The sequence below is a fragment of the Ahaetulla prasina genome, chromosome 8 (assembly GCF_028640845.1).
Source record: "Ahaetulla prasina isolate Xishuangbanna chromosome 8, ASM2864084v1, whole genome shotgun sequence".
Classification (NCBI taxonomy): Eukaryota; Metazoa; Chordata; class Lepidosauria; order Squamata; family Colubridae; genus Ahaetulla; species Ahaetulla prasina.
The window spans coordinates 80340106-80358450 of NC_080546.1; the positions used below are offsets into that span (position 1 = coordinate 80340106).

Below are 18345 nucleotides of genomic sequence, written 5' to 3' on the forward strand. Positions count from 1 at the left end.
TCATATAAATTTTCTTAAATTAACAAAATTAACATGGGCAAATAAATTTATTGAGCACCACATCTGCTATGTTCTACTGTTGTAGTTTAATTTAACCCTAATTTAATTGTAAGCCACCCTGCTGGGCTCCTCCAGAGGAGCAGTACCAAATAGAAATTGTAATAGTGTTGTTGATGTCCGTTATTTTGAAATCTGGGTGGTGTTGTTTTTACTTGATTACAGAGTTAATTTTAATTGGAATACTGTTAGTATATACTTGCACGCCATGCAGGGAAGAAACAAAAATTAGTATTCCAATGTTACGCAAGCGCTTGAATTAATGTTCAGTTCTTCTCGACCCATAGTCCTCATCCATGCCTTAAAGCTATATCCTGTTTAAATGTTTCATAAAATTACAGAAATTGGTATGAGAACTGTTAAAATAAAAAATAAACCAATCCTCAAATCCACATAACACTAGAGGTGCTTCTGTTCTATGTTTTGCAATCATTTTTATCTATGGAAGAATTTAAAGGCATCTCAGAGGCTAAAAGTAGATAATATTAAAAGAAGAAAAGTTGAAAGCCTCAAGATCTTTAAAACTGTTAAAAATACAGTGTTAAAGTTTCAAAGCATTTTAAATGCAAGTTTATTGTTCCATGATTAACTCATTTCCTAACATATGAAAAACTGTATTTAGAGGAGTATTTTGTTACGGACTGTATTAATGCAGGGTTTCTGAAGTCCAGATGTCTTAAAGTTGCCAAGGTTAAGAAACAGTGCTTTAATGTCACAATGGAAATTTAAGTTTAACAACAAAAATGTTAACCACAGAAATGGTATCTGCCACTAAGCTTTGACAAATTCTAATATTTGATGTTGGATATCTTAATTGTTTTGTATTTAATTGTTCATAATTACATTTTAACGTATTATACATGTAGATAATGATTTCCCTTAAAAGGGTGCTTTCAAATATGAATAGATAGTCCTTGAATTATGCCCACAGTTGAGCCCAAAATTTCTATTGCTAAGGGACAGTCGGTAAATGAGTTTTGCTCCATTTTATGATCTTTCTTGCCACAGTTGTTAAATGAATCACTGGTTGTTAAATTAGTAACACAGCTTTTAAGTGAATCTGGCTTCCCCACTGATGTTGCTTGTCAAAAGATCACAACACTGCAACTGTCAAAAACGAGTTGCTAAGTGTCCAAATTTTGATCACGTGACCGTTGGGATTCGGCAGTGGTTGTTAAATGTGAAAACTAGTCATATGTCACTTTTTTTCAGTGCTGTTGTGACTTTGAACAGTCACTAAACGAATAGTTGTAAGTCAAGACTTCCTGTATATGAAGTATTTGAAATATTTAGCTCAGCAATGGGATATACTTCTCATCAAAATTCACAGGATATATGTGGGAATATATAAACATGTCAAGGTTTGCTTTTGATTAGACTAATACATTTTAAAATTATTATTAATTTGGTCTTATGGGTTCAACAGGCCATATGAAACAAAAACGAATTGCAGTTAAGATTTTGAAAGAAACTTTTGGGTCCCAGATATTTACAAAGGAAAAATAAAGTGACTGGTTTGCTGTGCCAGGTTCTAATATTTAATACTGGATTCATAAGACATATAATCTCCTTATTAAACCAATGTGCAGTACTAATAAAAAGCCCATACATATATTGAACATTTTCTCAGCAGGGTATTGAAGTACTTCACAACAGTGTACTGTTGTGAGGATTGGATGAATAGGAATGCTCAAGTGTTTCAGAATGAAGAGTGTAACAACCGCATCTGTCTGAGTCTCATTAAAGCAACTGTGCCTATTCCCAGGTTTTAGGCAATTGCAGAAGTCTCCTCCAAAGTTTCCTAACTGCAGCTGAGTGAACTGGGAAACAGATATAGCTGCTTTAACACTCCTATGAAGTTCTATTAAGTTCTGAGGTAACTCTTCTAAATTTAATCTTCAGATTTATAGGATAAATTCTTCCTCATGCTTTTGTGGGGGAGGACATTGGCCAGGCATTAATGGGATCAGCTGTTTTAATGAAATATTGTGATTGAAACATTATACATTGCTACATCCTATTCATTTTAAATCTTGGAGCATATGGTAGAGGAATATTTTTGCTGTTTTGCAGCGTTATACTGACAGCTTAGAATGAGTGTTAATATTCCAATTAACTTAAAGCTTCTGGTCTTATTATTCAAATCAATAGGCACATAATAGATAACAGAACAAAATTCAGAATCTTTTTGATATGATTAATGGTATTTAATAAATAATATTCAGTTAAAAATTAAACTGAATGATCATCATTTACCAATTTATTTTTCTACTGTGGTGCTGTTCTTATTTGAGGTTTGCTACTAATAATTTATATAAAATGGATTAATTTAATTGTTAAACTGCGCTATGTTGTGTATGTTTTAAAGCAGGGTTTTTAAAGACTGCATTTATGCCTTAGATTTCATCATGTCACTGAAGTTTGGATTTCCAAGTGCCAAAGGAAGTCCTCCAGTGTATTTGCAAAATGTCCATTTAAATAAACAATATAAATTGATCTGTTTTGTTTCTTAACTCTGAATTGCCCCCAAAGTTGTGGTACATGGGGATGTACGTAGCTCTAAAACGATTCTCTCTTCCAACTACCCATGTCCTGTGTAATAACAGTGTTCTGTTATGTAGCTGCTGAAACATTACTCATGAGTCAGAAGCATTCGGAACACAAAGCAGATTTAGCTTGTGATCTTCAAATTACATCCTATATAGGTACCTTGGGATTGACCAATTCCTGCTCTCTCCTTGGGCAAAATGAGCTGGCATAGACAGCTGTAGGCACAACACACATATCCCTAGAGTAATATATATTTTTTTCAAACTTGGAAGGTTTAAGATGTATGGGCTTCAACTCCTGGAAGTGGCTGGGGAATTCTGGGAACTGAAGTCCACACGTTGGGACTTTGCAGTTGCCAAGTTTCAAAAACGATTTTTTTTTTAAATGCATGTTTATCAAGACTGAATCAAGTTTTTATTAGCGAGATAGTATAATTTGTACACAACTACACTATCAAATTCCAAGGAGGTAACACAACTGCAGTAAGCCAAAGTGCACCCTTCAGGTATGCCATATGGAAATTTTAAAGAAAAAAAAGCAGATAAACTGCATCTGTCACAACAGGGTGTTACAGAACACATTTTTTTTAGTTTCCAAGAAAGTCAGTGCAAATCAGTAAAGTAACTTTTCATTTACACAACCATCTGAGGAGGACAAAGTTTAAGGCTATCAGTAGGTATTTAACACTTGCCATTTACTCAGACACAAACCAGATCTTTATTATTGATTATGAAGCACTTAAGAATCTGTAATTAAATATTACCAAATATTTAAGTATTGTTAGAAGTTCTCCCATTATGAATTCAACAACATTATTATATGCTGGTTTCTCTAAAAGCGATAAGGGGGGGAAAAGTGCCAATACTTAAGAGAGTAGGAGAAAATTTTACAACAAGCACAGAATTAAAACGATAAATGTGTGTATGTAGTAAAAAATATCTGAAGTCTCAGCATGAGACTGATATGAATTGTTTAAAAAGGAAAGCAGGAAACTATTCACGTTTAATTAAATGCTTTATGTAAATTTATATATAGTAAATTTATGGAACGCTTTCACAATTTTGTTCCTCACATTTACAAAAAGCACAGATCATTTGGTTTTGTACAAACCAAAGTTTTCAGATGGTTACATTTTCAGTATTCAATTTGAATTTATCTGACCCGAACCCAAAAAGAAAATGGTAAAAATAATAGTAGGTATTAGAATTGATAATACCATTTCTGATCCTGAAAGGTAAAAAGCATAAAAGATTCATCAGTCTTTGGTACTGGACAATATACAGTCTTATTATGGGACATTCGACCATTCATGTATGTTTATTCACTTGGTCATTTAAAAAGCTTATCTTTTAAGAATTTCACATTAGAATAATGCACACACATCTTGCTAGCATTTCTATAGAAAAGATATTTTCAGCTTTAACCAATTGAACATACGGCCTTTTTTGCCTTTAACAACAACAAAATCAATCATACTATTTTAAAAGATGCCAAAAATTCAAAATGTATGAAAAACGAACAACTTTAATTAACTTTACTCGGACAGCATTACGTAACAGTTCTCCAGAAATGCCATCCCCCCCCCACAAACACAAGGAATCAGGGCTATTCTGAGCATGATTGGTTAAATAAGGTCAGAATTTCAAAAACTCAAAAAATACAATTCTGACCCATATACCAAGAGGATCTTTCTCTCATTTTCCTTTGTATATCACACAAGTTGTGAGCAGAGTGTCCTTAATAATTACGTTTTAGATGAGCCTGCTTTTAGAGGCAAGGCCAATTCTGGGTGTGGGTGTGTATGATTGTTGAGAGCAAAAGTCTCTTGATCAACTTTGTAATAGGAGTCATAAATAGATAAACAGAAGAGGCCTGTCACGGACAAAGGAAAACGGACTGCAGTTTCTGCCCCTTGGCCATTATTTAACTGAACCCAATGGATCCTTCATTTTTAAATGGAAGACAGTACAATTTTGAAGCTGTCCTTTCTTGCTCTCTACCACTTGATCAGGTGTTTTTGCTTTATATACTAATATTCACATGTAAATAGAAAAAGTGAGAATCAGTCCCAAGAATGAACTAGACACAAGTTTGTTAACCTTATACTTTTCTTTATCAAAACTAGATCTCATAAAGTTCTTTGGCTGTTACCTTTATTACTGAAAGTCCTTTTATGTCTCAACAAAATTAGCCTGTAATCTAGTATTTGTATCTTCCCAGTTGGATAGTTATCAAGTTTTGACTATGGCTATACTAAATAGTAACGTAGCTCAGGAGGTATTGGAGGGAGCACACACTGGCTCATGGTATTACCTGCCTGTTGTCAACAGAGATTGGCACAGCCAACTTCCAGCACTACTTTTTTTTGGGGGGGGGGAATGGACAACAGAAATGATAGCCTGTGAAAAGTCCATCTAAGTACTGTAACTGCGTCCATTTCCAGTCTTACTACCTGGTCAACAGATTGTGTAGCTCTGCCCTATTCATTAAAAAAAAAAAGCGCCATTTCAACAGCTCCTGTTCTGGGCAGAATTTATATTTGCATGTGGATCTCTTTGGATTCCAGTCCTTTATTTTTCTTATTTTGTTTCTTTAGAAGTAACCCAATCCTAAAGAAGCTATACGTGTTTATGATATACATGATTTTTTTTCTTTAAAAATACCTTCAGAACTTTGAAAATAAAAATAAGTGGTTTGTACTAATTTGTTTTTTAAGCTTAATTTGGATGAGCCATGGTGGTGCAGTGGTTAGAGTGCAGTACTGCAAGCTACTTCTGCTGACTGCTGACTGACTGCAATTTGGCAGTTCAAATCTCACCAGGCTCAAGGTTGACTCAGCCTTCCATCCTTCCAAGGTGGGTAAAATGGGGACCCAGATTGTTGGGGGCAATAGGCTGATTCTGTAAACCACTTAGAGAGGGCTATAAAGCACTGTAAAGCGGTATATAAGTCTAAGTGCTATTGCTATTGCTAATTTATATTCCTAAATTCTGAATGTTCATGTAGCTTTAACTTTCTGTAAAAGAAAAGGCAAGCTCATGTTTTATTGCACATTTCACAATGAACTCTTGGTTGATTGAACAAAGACCAATGGATTTTTGAATGCATTTTCAATAAGTCTATAAGCTACCTTAGTAAAAAAAAAATATAGAAATATACATTGAACTGTATTATGAAGACTGATGAAAAGGTGACACAGGAAGTTACTTCATTCATCTACTTCTTTGAACTTTCCAGTCCAAACAGATAAAATGATCCCAAATAAATAGTGATACTGCTTGATTAGATGTTACTTGTAATTGGCATTTTGCCAGGAAATTCAATCCCTGGAACATAAACGCAGCCATGCCGAGTTTTCAAGCTAAGCTTTGATTCCAGTCTCTGAAATACATTCATACATTTAGGCTGTGTTTTGAAGCAAGACTTCATTCTGTCTTTATCCAAATCATCAAAACACTCTGGGAACAAGAATAACAGTAAAATAAAAGAATATGCCAAGTTATAAGTCTAAAACCCTTTTTAATCGGATGTTTAATTCAATCACCTGTACCTCTTAGCAAACTACAGCATCTGACTATTAGGAAATCAGCATTATCACCAAATGGAAGTTACTATGGCATCTACAACTCTGTTCAAGCTGTAACGATTTATGGAGTTTCAATTAAAATGGTAGCCAATAATTGCTTATTAAATAAAAATGAAGCTGGGCACTGGCAAGGAAACCATACCACAAGATTTTCTTTCAAAAACTGGCATCCAAAAACAACTATTACTATACTAGCAATAGTTCTACCTAGGCAAACCCCTCCCTCCCCCCCCATCACTTTCCCTGAAATGCTATGCCCGAGACCAAGTCAATTAAAAATTAAGTTACATGGTTACTTGAATGCGACAAAATTATTTTTATAATACCTTTCCTGCTGAAATCATTCCTAGATGAAGCTTTTTTTTTTTTATACACATATACAAAGTTTAGACAGCAATATTCACATTAGTCACAGTGAGGATGCTGGCAAGTTCACCATCTGTAGCGTAGAGACAAAATGCAGAGCATGGTACACAGCAAGCAGAGTTGGCTTGTTAAACAGCAAACACCCAAAAAAATCCCTGAAAATGGGATACAGTGCAGGAAAAGCCGCATGCGCTTTATATACAAAGAGAAGTTTATGGCTAATGGTTGACATTAACTGTAGTAACAAAGGCTCTTGAGCAGCTGTGCATAGTTAAAATTCCTATGTCATTTGTTTCTCTTTATACCACTCCACAAATTCATCCAGCAACACTGGCCCTTAAAGAAAGAAGGAAACATTTTTTGTAAAAAAAAAATATATATTACAGAAACACAAAAAGGCATAGAGAGATCACAGATATGATATGAAATGATTCTTTTGTCTTTCCTGACCGTATATACGTACATGCTCCGTCTTCGTCATAATTGCTGAGGTCAAGATTAATGGATCTGCTGAATTCCAGAACGTTGCACCATTGGTCCTTGTTGATAACTTTGTACTTAGATTGCTACTTAAAACAAAAATAGCAGTTATTCAAAACGCCTTTTGAACAAAGTCGCTAGGAACTAAAAATGCAAAAGCTAATTTTGCAAGTGTAATAGAAGGTGTGATATTCTATAATATAAATATAGCAATAACATTTAAGGCTACCAAGCGTAACAGAAATTATCTTCCTCCCAAAACAAGAGGAAACCAGATGAAAGGAAGGTATCAAAAATCCATTTTTCTGGGATGCATTGCACAGGGAATTTTAAAGAAATCATTGCCTCTTTCACAGTAAGCAAGCCTGCAAAATACTGTTGCCTGCTCTTCCTTTTCAGAAATCACAAATAAATACTTTCCATATCAGCCTCAATATAATGGATCACTTTAGAGCAGGGCTGCCAAACTCATAGCCCGCAGGCCAGATGCGTCACGCACTGGTCAAGCCCACGCCCAGTTTAGCAAAGGGGAAAAAAGTCATGATACATCACAACACTGCTGTGACGCTGTGAATTTGACACCCCTGCTTTAGAGAATGGAGTGTCCATCCACTAGATCCAGATGTCCATCATTTACATCTACTGCATTTGCCGTAATTGATGTAAAAGACATCATTACAATAAAAACACTACTACGCTACGAACATTACTCCAAGCAAAAATTCCAAGCAATATATACATACATACATACATACATACATACATTCATACATACATACTTACATATATATGTATATATTTGTATTAATTGTAATTGTAAATATTAAGTGACCATATTTTCAATTAATTCACTGTCCATTCTCAATTTTAATTTTAATGCTGCATTTAAATAAACAAACACACAGAAAAGTTATTTTCTACTTGTACCTCTAAGAACTGATGAAATACTGGAAAGAGGGGCCATGTTTTTCCTAAGAGAAGTCCTAGCATACACTTGGCAGTATTCATATCTAGGCTTCGCTGATCTTTTTCCTGTCAGAAGGAACAAAAAAATACCTTGTAATCTTGCTTAGTTGAGCTAAGACCCACATCAATTTTTTCCTCAGAAAAGTATAATCCAGCTCTTATCTTTATCTAGCATTCCTTTGTTTTTTGTTTTCATCAATGGATGTGCAGTCAAGCTAGACTTCCTAAAGATTTTAATTAACTGTTCTTACTTCAGGAAATTCCTCCTGTGTTCCACATCTCTCGTTAACAAACTTCTACCCACTGCTTCTTGTCCTGCAATCTGGTACTTTGGAGCACGAGTCTCCAACCTTGGCAACTTTAAGCCTGGTGGACTTCAACTCCCAGAATTCCCCAGCCAGCTTTGAAGTCCGCCAGGCTTAAAGTTGCCAAGGTTGGAGACCCCTGCTTTGGAAAATAAGTTGACCCACTCCTTCCTGTGATAGGCCCTCAAGTACCAGAAGACAGCTAACTAATCCTTCTCTTTATTAGATGAATACCTAGTCCCCTTAACCATTAATGATACTGGTTAGCCTCTCGACCTCTTATCATCTTTGTTACCCTTCTCTGCACTCTTTCTAGAGTTTGTTAAAGTATTTAACTTTAAAATCAGTATTTATTTTTATTTATTTTATTTGTCAATCGTATATAACAGGTAAAAGTATAAACATGATTATGCACGCCCCTTACAGACCTCTTAGGAATGGGGTGAGGTCAACATTAGGCAGTTTAAGCTTAGAGTTTTGGGGATTTGGGGAAGAAACTAGTCAGGTAGTGCATTCCAGGCGTTGACCACACTGTTGCTGAAGTCATATTTTCTGCAATCGAGTTTGGAGCGGTTTACCTTGAGTTTGTATCTATTATTTGCTCGTATATTGTTGTGATTGAAGCTGAAGTAGTCATTGACAGGTAGGACATTATGGTAGATAATCTTATATACTATGCTTAGGTCAGACTGAAGTCGGCATAGTTCTAAATTGTCTAAGCCCAAAATCTGGAGTCTGGTGGCATAAGGTATTTTATTGCGAACAAAGGAGTGGAATTGGAAGTATGAAGATATACTTCCAATTCCAGGAGGTGACCTGTTCACATACTAAGAGACATATTCCTATCTGCATGAATTACACTATTCCATTCTATGATTAAGATAATACAACAAAATATTGACTTTTTATTGTTGCAATAATCAACTTCAAAGACCAGGGATATACTGTATCATGTTTTAGACTGAAGGCCTCTTCTGGACTCCACAATCTCAGAAGCAGGAAGAGCCAAGAGAAAGCATTTAAAAATTTTAGTATTTTAATTTTCATTTAACACATCATATGGCGACTTCCCATCTATTTAATACTTCCTTTCCTGTCCCATTAAATATTGGAGATATGAAAATGTTTCAAAATAACATCACTTCAGGAACATACAAGATTGGTGTGAGGGCAAAAACCATAGGTAGAATATTCTATGACATTATTAATATGATTTTTAAAAAGTACAATTTTGGTAAGGGCAGATTCTGGGACAACATGCATGGTTTGGAGAGGTTGTATTTTGCAAATCCTGATGGTCTGCAACGGGTCAGAAAGAGAGGTGGAACCAACACTTGGGTTCCTCCTCACTATATGTTTCAAACTAGAATGTAATGTATTTTGCCTTTCAGGTAAGCAAGGTTAATATCTTCCCTCGGTTTCCAATCAAGAGCAAACAATTTAGGAGAGGAAATGTGGTTTTCTCATTCTGGCCAGGATTTACTAGAAGATTTAACAGAATTTCAGGCTACTCACACGTGCGAAGTCAAATGCATATCTATAAATAAGCTTAAAATTCATAGGCTCGTTTAATAAAGATCTCAAGTAATCCAAAGAATTTCTTAGCTTCTCTGTTGTGTCACACCTGTAAAACGAATAATTGTCATGAATAGTGATTCAAAAGTTATGAGACAGATTGCTGCAATCACCCCACAAGCTGCAAATCCCTTGTTTTTAAAGTGTGGAAAATCTCTCTCACAAAACAACTCTCACGAAATGACAAAGCACAACAACCTTTCTCCACTTAGCATGCGAGAGAAACCCATCTTCTGCACACATAAGGGGAAGGTGTAGGGCAGTCTCCTAAGACATATGGGGCACAGTAAATTGCTCCCCCCGCCCAGGAGGGGAGGGGCTTCAACCCAGTGATGAAATCTGAACCGGTTTACTACCAGTTTTCTCACTGCGCATGTGCGCTGCACACCATGCCCCAAATGCGAGGTGCGTGCGTACAGGGGACACCAAAAGGAGGCATGGGGTAAGTCAAACAGCGTGGAGGGGGGGATCAGCTGTGGCGCGCGATCCTTTTTTTTTAACTTTTAAAAGCATTTTTTTACAACCTATTCAGCCAAATAGGTGGTAAAAAAATGCTTTTAAAAGTTAAAAAAAGATGTTCTGATGATTGTATGGCTCAACTGTGATCGTCAGAGCCTGTTTTTTTAACCTTTTAAAAGCATTTTTTTACAACCTATTCAGCTGAATTGGTTGTAAAAAATGCTTTTAAAAGTTAAAAAAAGCTCTTGACGATCGCACGGCTCAGCTGTGAACATCAGAGCCTTTTTTTTTTACCTTTTAAAAGCATTTTTTAAAAGAAGCGGCAAGCGGGTGACTGGGCAGGGGGGGCAGGGATTTTTGCTACCGGTTCTCTGAACCACCTGCCACCATCGCTACCAGATCAGTTGATCCGGTCCGAACCGGGAGCATTTCACCCCTGTTTCAACCCCCATTACTTGGGATCTAGTGGGAGGATTTCAGGGGAAAGAGTGATCATTAGCTAGTATAGGTTCTGGAAGATGACAGTGTATAAGTGAGTACAATTGAGATGAGTATCAAGTGGGGGAGGGCATAGTGATGGCTATTCTTGAGACTCTGACTACAACTGGAAGTGCTTAAAAACCAGTTGTTCCACAATGTTTTAGGCCCCACAGTGTAAGATTTTAAATACTGAATGCTCCCAATTTTATTGAATATATTTCTTTAATTCTTTATCATCTGCCTCAAAGTCTTGTGGAATGAACAATAAATAAAACCACGTAAATAAATATTCAGAAATAGATAGCGATAGCAATAGCACTTAGACTTACATATTGCTTCATAGTGCTTTATACCATTCTCTGAGCTGTTTACTAATGTCAGGCTATTGCCCCCAACAATCCGGGTCCTCATTTTACCCGACCTCGGAAGGACGGAAGACTGAGTCAACCTTGAGCCAGTCAGGATCAAACTCCTGGCAGTGGGCAGAGCTGGCCTGCAGTTCCAACTGCATGCTAACCACTGCACCACAGCTCCTAGATGTTATATGCATCGTCACAAAATGATTGGATAAGATAGTACAGGTTTTTTTTTAACTTTATATAGACATGCAAGATCAACTTTACAAGAGGACAATGATCCCTACTGGAGCTTTTTCACATTTGTTAATAGAAATAATACTTACTGCAGGGATGTCATTCCTTTTAGCCATTCTTGCAATGTAAAATAGCCCATGTTCTGAGCATCCAATTTCCAAGCCAACACAAGCATGGCTACCTGGTTTAAAAATAAACAAAAGATCCCAAAGTTTATATAAGAATTTTAATTTCTTCAGTGCTTTTCTTAATGCATCTTGTTTTCAAAGCCTTGTATTGGCAACCAGGGATAGGGCAGAAGGGATACACAGCTCCATTTTTTTCAACTATTTAAACTTGAAAAAGTGCAGGGGATATTCCCAGTGTTGGCATTCAAGGGATGAGTAGAAAGACAAAAATAACTGAACTATAAGAAGGAAAGATGACTGCCAGAAATGTATTTCTTCTGTTCAGCAAAACATTAATAAATATAATATTGAATCATTTCAATGGGCCACTTTCATATCATGATTAGCGTAAAACAGTCAAATGGTAAATGCATCGAATTTCTGCCCCACAGATGCCCATGGTCCATCGCATTGGTAGGTGAAGAAGTGATTTTCTTGTGATAGCTTGTCAACAGAGCAAATTTTTAAGTACGCCATCCAAATGCAAGTCAACATAGGAACTAGTCGCGGCCTGGGAACGGGCTGCGGCTGGGGCTTTAGACCGTGTCGTGCCTCTGCGGCCTCTGACCCGGCGTAGATCCCAACCAGCTCCTTGGTTCTCCAAGGGGGATGAAACGCCGGAGAAGACACCTAGAGAGTTCCTGGAGGTCCAGCCGTTCAGAGGCTGATCGGACACTAGTTAGGTCCTATAATAGGACCTACCTAGTGGCACTGAGGAAAGCGAGACGTTGCTACGTCTCCTCCCTCATTGCGTCGGCAGATAACCGCCCGGCCGCCCTGTTTTGGGTGACTCGTTCCCTCCTTCACCAGGGGGAGCGGGATGACCCGTTGCAGGGACGCGCTGAGGAGTTTAATGGTTATCTATACGATAAAATCGTTCAGCTTCGGGACGGTTTGGACCAAAATTGGGTGGATCCAGGTGGGACGCCGGAGAGCGGTCTTGTTGAGATTGTTTGGGATGAGTTTGACCCTGTGGCTCTCGAGGACATGGACAGGTTGCTGGGTAGATTGAACGCTACCACGTGTTTATTGGACCCGTGCCCCTCCTGGTTGGTACTGGCCACTCAGGAGGTGACACGAGGCTGGCTCCAGGAGATTACGAACGCTTCTTTGTTGGAGGGGGTCTTTCCGGCCGCCTTGAAAGAGGCGGTGGTGAGGCCCCTCCTCAAGAAGCCTTCCCTGGACCCAGCTGTCTTAGGTAATTATCGTCCGGTCTCCAACCTTCGCTTCGCGGCGAAGGTTGTAGAGAGTGTGGTGGCATGTCAATTTCCCCGGCACCTGGATGAAACTGTCTATCTGGACCCGTTCCAGTCCGGCTTCCGGCCCAGATACAGCACTGAGACGGCTTTGGTCGCGTTGGTTGATGATCTCTGGAGGGCCAGGGATAGGGGTTGTTCCTCTGCCTTGGTCCTATTAGATCTCTCAGCGGCTTTCGATACCATCGACCATGGTATCTTGCTGCACCGGTTGGGGGGATTGGGGGTGGGAGGGACCATTTATCGGTGGTTCTCCTCCTATCTCTCCGATGGGTCACAGACGGTGTTGACAGGAGGGCAGAGGTTGACCCCGAGGCACCTCACTTGTGGGGTGCCTCAGGGGTCGATTCTCTCGCCCCTCCTGTTCAACATCTATATGAAGCCGCTGGGTGAGATCATCAGTGGCTTCGGTGTGAGGTACCAGCTGTACGCTGATGATACTCAGCTGTACTTTTCCACACCGGGCCACCCCAACGAAGCTATTGAAGTGCTGTCCCGGTGTCTGGAAGCCGTACGGGTCTGGATGGGGAGAAACAGGCTCAAGCTCAATCCCTCCAAGACAGAGTGGCTGTGGATGCCGGCATCCCGGTACAGTCAGCTGCGACCGCGGCTGACTGTTGGGGGCGAGTCATTGGCCCCGATGGAGAGGGTGCGCAACTTGGGCGTCCTCCTGGATGAACGGCTGTCTTTTGAAGACCATTTGACGGCCGTCTCCAGGAGAGCTTTTTACCAGGTTCGCCTGGTTCGCCAGTTGCGCCCCTTTCTAGACCGGGATGCCCTATGCACGGTCACTCACGCTCTCGTGACATCTCATCTGGATTACTGCAATGCTCTCTACATGGGGCTCCCCTTGAGGAGCACCCGGAGACTCCAGGTAGTTCAGAATGCAGCTGCGCGGGTGATAGAGGGAGCCCCTCGTGGCTCCCATGTGACACCCCTCCTGCGCAGACTGCACTGGCTACCTGTGGCCTTCCGGGTGCGCTTCAAGGTTTTGGTAATGATCTTCAAAGCGCTCCATGGCATAGGGCCGGGCTATTTACGGGACCGTCTGCTGCTACCGAATACCTCTCACCAACCCGTGCGCTCTCACAGAGAGGGACTCCTCAGGGTGCCATCGGCTAGGCAGTGCCGTCTGGCGACACCCAGGGGAAGGGCCTTCTCTGTGGGGGCTCCCACCCTTTGGAACGAGCTTCCCCCAGGACTTCATCAACTTCCGGACCTCTGAACCTTTCGCCGCGAGCTTAAAACTCATCTATTTCTTCTGTTCAGCAAAACATTAATAAATATAATATTGAATCATTTCAATGGGCCACTTTCATATCATGATTAGCGTAAAACAGTCAAATGGTAAATGCATCGAATTTCTGCCCCGCATATGCCCATGTTCCATCGCATTGGTAGGTGAAGAAGTGATTTTCTTGTGATAGCTTGTCAACAGAGCAAATTTTTAAGTACGCCATCCAAATGCAAGTCAACATTGTTTCTGGATGTATGTATTCCTAAATAAACTGGAAAATATACATTCATACACTATAACATACATTCTGCATGCATGGACATATGGAACCATTTGCTACAATTGTCTAATCACAAATGGAAGTTGTGCGCTAGAGCTGCCCACATGGCTAGAGGGTAACAGAACCATATTTGCCGTTTAATTACATAATGGATAAACACACCGTGCCAGCACTATCAATCTGCTAAGTTCCTCATCAGGTTTAGGATAGAGCGACAGAACAAATAAATCACAAGGTTCTTTTTTAAAAAAAAAAATGGAAATGGGTGAAGCGCAAACTGATTCCCTACTACCAATAAATGAACTTGAACGTACATTTTCTGGCTCAACCCCTATGTCCTCACAGAACTTCTCCATTCCTTCAGGACCCACAACATCATCTGTTCCTACAAGTAAATGACAAAGATTATTTTCTACTCAAAAGTTACAATCGCTTGATTATTAAAGTCCAAATGACTGGACCATACAAAAAGAGCAGCTCTTACAAGGATGTGATTTCTTGAACACTGCTTAGGCACACAGCAGGAAGTGCAGGTCCAAAGATCAAAAACTCCTTTCTCTATCTCAATCCCACAAGATACAGCTGTCACAACATGCAAATATTCAAAGAGCCCAAAGGTTCCTCAAAACAGAATCAAATGTTATTATTTACTTTATTGCAGATTCACATCCACTGCTCCAATTAACCAAAAAGAAATAGTCTTCAAATGTTTAAAATACAGCCCCTCAAAACCACCTTTGAATTTTCAAAAAAGGATCTCTTAAGTATCTGCAAGACTGACTGTAATAAAAGTTAAGCTGCACTTTTGGAGAAAGGTAAAATTATTTGAAGTCATCCTCATTTAATTAAAAAGTTGATATTTTAATACTTCAAATTGATTTTTCCTTTCAAATTCTTGCTTAGTAATATTTAAGAAATGTGCAGATGTGAACACTTGCCTGCATATTCATAGAACCATTCTAAACACCTTTTACTTGAAAACATATCATCTTCTGACCTTATTCTGGTAGAATCATATTTTCTGTACATGCTGAAAAAAAAGAGAAAAAGCTTAAGAACATGGTGTTTCACAGTTCTATAAAATGATATGCCAAGGTCGATAGACTGCAAGCCTTTGAAGTAACCTCTGGTCCCTGGTCAATCCACTCGCTTTCAGAATTCTGACACTGAATAATTTTATAAGATCATTTGCATGAACTTCCAAATTCTACACTGAAATTTAAAGCACTTTCAAGACAGGCCTTAAATAGATGCAACGAACGGCATGATCCTGGAAAAAGAAGCGGCTGCTTTATGAAATCAACTGCAACTCTTACAGCACAAGGATCTTTTTTTTCTGATTTGCACTGAAGCCTAGAAAAAAAAAATCAGGCTGCTTTAATGAATAGAAATGCTGTGTGCTGAATTGAGATCCAAAACATTTCTTCCCAACTATTTTCATGTACAACCAGAAGTAGGGAATAAATCTTGCTTATCAAATTTTACTTTACTTACTTACTACAAATTGAGGCTCACCATTGTGACATTTGCGTTGTATAGGGTTTTCTATTGTTTTGCCACTCACCCACCATAATCAAAGTGTGTAGACTGCTTAGGTCAAATTATAAAATCTATGGAGAAATCTGTCCTCCTAAATAATTTCTTATGGAAGAATAGGTAGCATTGACGATAACTCTTAAAATAATGAGAGTATATTGTACCAGGCCTGCAGAGCATAAGAAAGCCTAGAAATCTCATCTAAATAAGCTGCTGATGTAGTTGAAAGTCCAACCATCTTCTCCTGGTTTGCTGCCCTTCCAAATGTCTTGTTTCTTAATTGAATAATAACCGAATACGAAAGGTTACATACCCATCATGTCTACTTTTTTTAGCTGTCAGATCATCTCCTGTTGTAGGTCGCCTTTTTTTTCTTGGAGGCATCACTTTGCTAAAGCTGTCTGATGAACTGCAAGATCTCAGGTTTCCTGCAATGTAGGAATGTAGGAAAAAGAGACAAACCTGAAAATAGGTAGATGTTATTTAATTATCTTATTTCATCAAGTTATACTTTCTCGCAAAATTTTGAGGCAGCTTATCAATCAAACTTAGGACTTTTTAAACCACACTGAAACATCACAAGAGAAAATTCAGATGTGCAATGCCCCTAAAGGCCTAATATAATATACAAATGTATAATATATTAGCATCTGTAATGGGAATTGTTTGGGGGTTTTTAGCATGTTTTGCAAACTCAGTTACAATAGTTTGTGTACTGGTGGTTATAATTTACATGTTGTGGGATGTGTAAATTAGCCCCTCTGATTTATTCACTGAAGATAATTAAACAAATCATGATTAATCAAATGTTTTTAACATAGCCTACAGCAAGCTATTGTTTTAATTGAACATTTACTACGTATAAAAAGTAATTGATATAATATTAAATAACTGAATACACGTTGTTACACCTTTAAAACAATCGATCCACATCATTTTATAAATCCTGGGAAGGATTTCTCCTCCATTTTGATAGAAATTAAAGTATGATACAAATTTGCCTAACGAATAAAAATTTAATAAGGTTTCCTTTCCATTCAACGTTCTTAAAAATTCTGTAATGCATATAAACATAAGAACTTTACCTGTTTGGTGATCGTCTTGACTAGTATCTTCTGTCAAATTCTGAAAAAAATAAATTAATTAATTAACTGGGAATTTGGATATTGCTTTGTACGTTCAAATATTGACAGCTATCTTATTCTGGCCCACTACTTTCCCTCATCAGATTTAAATGTCAAAGACTACAGTCAGTTACGACTGATTCTTTCCCTCTTACCTGAGGGAAAACGTGTGAACTTTCTGCTTTAAATTATTCTGGATGAAATTTCTTAAGTGTTTTATCATAAAAATTGTCATTAATATTGTTTTGATATTTCCCTTTAATTACTGCAAAATGCATGGGTTCAAGAAAGTTCCAGATTTCATCTCACTTCTAAGAATTTCAAACAACTTATCCATATAAGCAAATAATAAGTAAGACATTGTAGCCTGATTTCCCCCCCAAAGTCAGCAAGATAAATGCAGCCTGATTATAACTGATATTAACAGTGGGATTAAATGCTCCTTTGGATTAAAATAATATCGGAATTGGATATAAACGGCCTAGACTTGGAGCAGATACTAAACAATCAAGTGTCCCCCAGATGTTCTGGATTACACCAAGTAAAGGAAGGTCCAGAGCAAGATCAAGCATGTGCTATAAGTCTATTTTAGACTAACTGTTTGAAAAGATGGAGTGAAAATCTCTGGACTGTAAAATATGAGATCCACCAAAAGAACGAAGGCAATGTTGGAGTTTTACTTCCCTCAAAGACCTGTGTGCATGATCTCCTTTTATTGGTTCACCCATTGGTAGCCAGATTATGTCCAAGGGGGTTATTACTATTAGCAGGAAGCATGTGGGAAAGATGGCTGGTGTTGGTTTAGCCAAAAAGCAGGGAGTGAGAAAAGTAGCTTAATAGAATAACAGAGTTGGAAGGGCTTTGGAGATCTTCTAATACAAGCTCTTGCACAAGGAGGAGAACCTATATCATTCTGGCTGCCAAATCTTTTCTTAAAAACATCCAGTGTTGGAGCACCCACAACCTCTGAAGGCAACCCATTCCACTGGTTAATTGTTCTCACTGTGAGGAAATTTCTCCTTAGGTCTAGATTGGCTCTCTCCTTGATTGGTTTCCATCCATTGCTTCTTGTCTTGCCTTCAGGTGCTTTAGAGAAGGGGTCGCCAACCTTGGCAACTTTAAGACTTGTGATTTCAACTGCTAGAGTTCCTCAGCCAGCTTTGCTAGATGAGGAATTCTGGGAGTTGAAGTCCACAAGTCTTAAAGTTGCCAAGGTTGGAGACCCCTGCTTTAGAGAATAGGTTGGTCCCCTCTTCCTTGTGGCAGCCTCTCAAATATTGGAACACTATCATGTCACCCATAGACCTGCTTTTCACTAGACTAAACAC

General features: G+C 38.4%; 1 protein-coding gene across 4 annotated transcripts in view; it reads right to left on the minus strand.

Moving 5' to 3' along the window:
• Positions 1–684: 684 nt before the first annotated feature.
• DCUN1D4 (defective in cullin neddylation 1 domain containing 4) overlaps positions 685–18345 on the minus strand; it is a 29459-nt gene continuing 11798 nt past the window's right edge. For 3 of the 4 annotated variants that reach the window (XM_058193950.1, XM_058193951.1, XM_058193952.1), the window contains 9 exons: positions 16979–17018; positions 16207–16321; positions 15296–15387; positions 14672–14742; positions 11507–11598; positions 9826–9934; positions 7967–8071; positions 7023–7125; positions 685–6895 (listed from right to left, as the gene is read on the minus strand). In XM_058193950.1, the coding sequence (XP_058049933.1) occupies positions 6840–6895; positions 7023–7125; positions 7967–8071; positions 9826–9934; positions 11507–11598; positions 14672–14742; positions 15296–15387; positions 16207–16321; positions 16979–17018 (783 nt within the window). In that variant the 3' untranslated portion in view covers positions 685–6839. Of the gene's footprint in view, positions 6896–7022; positions 7126–7966; positions 8072–9825; positions 9935–11506; positions 11599–14671; positions 14743–15295; positions 15388–16206; positions 16356–16978; positions 17019–18345 lie in introns of all 4 variants that reach the window. The other variant, XM_058193953.1, reaches the window with a different exon arrangement.